This window comes from Trypanosoma cruzi, genomic scaffold, assembly GCF_000209065.1.
Source record: "Trypanosoma cruzi strain CL Brener 1047053516763 genomic scaffold, whole genome shotgun sequence".
Classification (NCBI taxonomy): Eukaryota; Euglenozoa; class Kinetoplastea; order Trypanosomatida; family Trypanosomatidae; genus Trypanosoma; species Trypanosoma cruzi.
Genome location: NW_001849543.1, coordinates 1 through 3,717, shown reverse-complemented (window position 1 = coordinate 3,717; position 3,717 = coordinate 1). Strand labels below are relative to the sequence as shown.

The 3,717-nt window shown below is 53.6% G+C and overlaps 2 protein-coding genes and 1 pseudogene across 2 annotated transcripts, besides 3 other annotated features; all 3 read left to right on the top strand.

The window, feature by feature from the left end:
• Positions 1 to 3,717: a sequence feature (areas not merged during assembly with more than two copies in the genome that could not be assigned to a particular haplotype).
• Positions 474 to 522: a microsatellite.
• On the top strand, positions 625 to 1,125 carry Tc00.1047053510479.30 (uncharacterized protein; the record flags this gene model as incomplete). Its single annotated transcript, XM_798017.1, has 1 exon — positions 625 to 1,125. The coding sequence occupies one exon, from the start codon at positions 625 to 627 to the stop codon at positions 1,123 to 1,125; it is 501 nt and encodes a 166-aa protein (XP_803110.1).
• Tc00.1047053510479.20 lies at positions 1,341 to 1,670 on the top strand (annotated as a pseudogene).
• Positions 1,837 to 1,857: a sequence feature (AT_rich).
• Positions 2,015 to 3,717, top strand: Tc00.1047053510479.11 (retrotransposon hot spot (RHS) protein, putative; the record flags this gene model as incomplete). The annotated part of the gene is made up of 1 exon (XM_798018.1): positions 2,015 to 3,717. A coding segment is annotated over one exon (1,703 nt), but the record flags the coding sequence as incomplete, so codon positions are not given.

Genomic DNA, 3,717 nt, shown 5'->3' with positions numbered 1-3,717 from the left:
ACTGACTCCGCGAAGGGCAAAGCAACCGGCAGCTCTGCAGGGGAAGACAGCGAGTCGCCGGGAGCAGCCGGCACTGACTCCGCGAAGGGCAAAGCAACCGGCAGCTCTGCAGGGGAAGACAGCGAGTCGCCGGGAGCAGCCGGCACTGACTCCGCGAAGGGCAAAGCAACCGGCAGCTCTGCAGGGGAAGAAGTTGGACGGGGCGGTGCAGCAGCGGCAGGCACAAAAAACACATCCGTCCCAATCACAAAGGGGGTTGGGAGCACAGTGGTGGAGGGGGCTGTCAGTGGCGACAGCACCGTCCGTGGGCATCTGTGTGGAGTGCTGTCCCTGCTTCTGCTTCTGCTGGGGCTGTGGGGCGTTGCGGCCTTCTGTTGAATGAAGCGAGGAACGGTACAATTGCAACTTTTCGTGTAAAAACGAAATGTGCAGCCTCCCAGTATCACCCTCTGAATTTCTTTAATATACCCATGTTTTTTTTTTCTTTTTCTTTTTTTTTTGTTCTGTTTTTTTTTTTTTTTTGTTGTTGCCCACACGCGACGACGGCCTTTTTGTTGTGCATCCCACGTACCGCACAAAAGAGGACTGGAGTAACAGGCCGGATGTCGCAATAAAATGTAGAGAATGTTGTGCGGGCTGGTGGAACAGTGCAGTGTCCTTTCTTTTTTTCGGGCAATATATGTATACACCCAGTCCCTCTGTGCTTTGGGACAGATGAAATGCAAGCCGCTGCTAAGAGATACTTTTTATTTTTGTTTTCCGGGAGTCCTGCTGGACTCACACTTCTTTTTTTTTTTTCTTTTTGGTAACTTGCCGCGACTTGTTTCCGTTTGTGCTGTGCTCCACTGCCACTTTGTGTTACCGTGTCCGGTTGAGTGTCCTTCTGCCGGCTGTGCTGCTGACATGCCCCCGTTTCCTCTTCTTTTCTTCCCTGCTATAGGCACCGATTGTCCGCAACGACGATTGTTTGTGTTACCCTCTGCGATGCGACGGGAGCGACGGGGTGCCCGGCTCGGCTTTCTGCTTCTTCTGCAAAGGGAGGGGACGGTGTGCGGCGTGCCTCACTGTGGGTGTGCGGGGCACTATCCATTGCAGCCTGCTGTGCGGCATGAAGCCAATCTGTGAGGACAGAGCCGTGGCCGACTGTGCCGTGCGCTTGGGTGCGCCCCGTTCTTCTCGTTGCGGCTGCCTGTGTGCTGTGCGCACGGCAGTTTCTTGCGGAGCAGCGTGGATGACGCTGCTTCTGCGTGCGCTGTGCGGCTGACTCCTTCTCCACGTTTCTTCACCCTCGCACGAGGGGCGTCGTCCGTCACCCATCCGTGGGAGGCTGTCATTCCCAGTACCTCTGCATGGCGGCTGTGCTGCCTGTGATCGCTGTGTACGGCGTCGTTGTGTGGTACGCGGAGGACTGCCACTGGCAGGAGCTGCGCGAGCCGTGGCGTGGTGGGCTGGAGGCGCTGCTGCGCGATGACGAGGAGAGTGACGAAGAGACGCAGAAGCCGCACGAAATGACGTTATCGTCGTACGCCACAGGCACCACCGGCGCGTCGTCGTACCGACCACCCGCACCGCCGCTGCAGCCCATGGCTGGTGACACCCGCTCAGACGTCCTGAGCCCGCTGGACCGTGCATCCAGTGCGGGCCGTATGATCGGTTACGCTGCCATGTGACGTGTAACACGCGGAATTAGTAAGTATGCGGTGATGGTTGGTATGAGGGAAGGATGCGGGGTCACGTCTGCAATGCGCAGCAAAGCCATCGATTGTTCACTGCACTGGCGGCCCCGCTGTTCATTTTTTCTTTTTTGGTTTGCTTTTATTTTTTGCTGAAATGTGCATTTTTTTTATTTTATATATTGCGTACTGGAGGCCACTTTGTGCTGTCACACTGTGTGGCTGGCTCTCTTGTTGTGGTTGCACAGTCATGTCTGTGCGTATATATATATTTTTTCTTTTTAATTGGTGGTTAGTGTTCAGCTTGTAACTCAATCCAACTGCGAAGACAAGGAGAAACAATGCCTGGAAAGCGCGAGAGAGTGCACGGTGGCAATGCCGAGAGTCAAGCGTCTGCTGTGCCGCAGGGAGGTGGTCAGACGAGAGCAAGGCCGGAGTCCCATGGCGACACGGATCAACCCGCTGCGACCCACATAAGAGTGGAGGAAACGCGGCAACCGCAGTGGACTCTTGACAGTCGACTGGAAGAAGTGCTGCTGGAGGGAAAGGAACGCATCACCAACATGAGGCTGAATGATTTCCTTCGGAATTGTTTTGACGGCAGGGGCGTTGAGGAATTCAATGAGAACGTCTATATGAAGGACTTTTTAGGTGGCCCCAATGAGTTCATCCAAGACGAAGTGTTATTGAGGACAATAGAGGCATCGCCGCCATGCCAAGAGCTGAAAAAAGAGCGTGAGGAGTTTTACATGCTATTGGAGGCCTCAAATAAGCTTAAAAAAGAATATATTGCCACTCTCAGTCGATGGAGGGACTTTGAGGGAAAGGATACGGTCACTCCTCTTGCAAGGGCACAGATAAGCACAGCCTGCTCTCAGGTACTGAGAGAAGAGAGTCGGAAGGCAGAGGAAAGGGAAAGGCGAGAACGACAAGAACTGGGAATTGACGTTTCCACTAGGCTTAAATATGCGGTGTTTAAAGGAAGGGTTCGCGTGGATAAAATGAAGCTGAATGATTTTCTTGCGATGGAATTGGACGGCAGGGGCACTTTGCGCGACAATCGGGATGTCTTGCTGGAGGAGTTTTTCAAGAACCCCAAGAAGTATATTTGCGATGCGGGAGTATTGGGCGGAATGCAGGCATCGGATCGTTACAAGAGGATGGAGAGGGCTGTGAGGCATGAAATGGATATGGAAGAGGATGTAAACAGGCTTTACAAAAATGGTGTGGACAATCTACTGAAGTGGTTGGTGGCTGCTGCGGAGGTAAAGGCAAATGTTCATGAAACCACTAAAAGGTTCCTGGATGCAGCCGCCGAGGAGGCGAGGAGCCCAAAGAAGTCGAGTGCACCGATATACCTGGAGGGATGCTACGAGTCTGTGTACAATGCAAGGTGGCATCATGTCGTGGAAGTTTCTGACGGCGAGGGGACGGGAATGGATGTGAGGGAGGGGGAACCACCGCAGTCATGGACGTACAAGGCAGTTGGCGAAACTCTTGAAAAGGATGACGGTGTGCAGCAATCCGGTGCACCGCGTCCCAGGCTGATGGTGCTCACCTCGGACAGGGGATGGCCGTACTCGTGGGAGGAGAATGAATCCACTCGTGACTGCCATGTGAACTGTGAGGTGGAGCGAGTGTGGCAGACCGTCAGGAATGATCTCACCGAATGGTTCAGCCCTGACACTGGGGACTACTTTACGCCCAAGAGGCGTGTGTTGATTGGGACGCCCGGGATCGGGAAGTCGATCGCTGCTGGCTCGTACCTCCTCTACCAGCTGCTGCACTGCGATGCGGAGAAACTCCATTTGGTTATCTACAGTTTTGGTGGAAATACGACGTACGTGTTTGACAAGACCATCAAGGCGGTGACGAAATACGTGGGTGGAGGACCATCCAAGGAATTTTTTCATGATTTGTGGGATTTGAAGATGAAAGGGTATGCTATCTACGATGTGACAAGGCAAGGGAAACCGCCAGAGGAATATTTTTTGCCTGACCGGAGATGGGGCATGATTGTGGTGTCATCGCCAGAGGTAAGCAA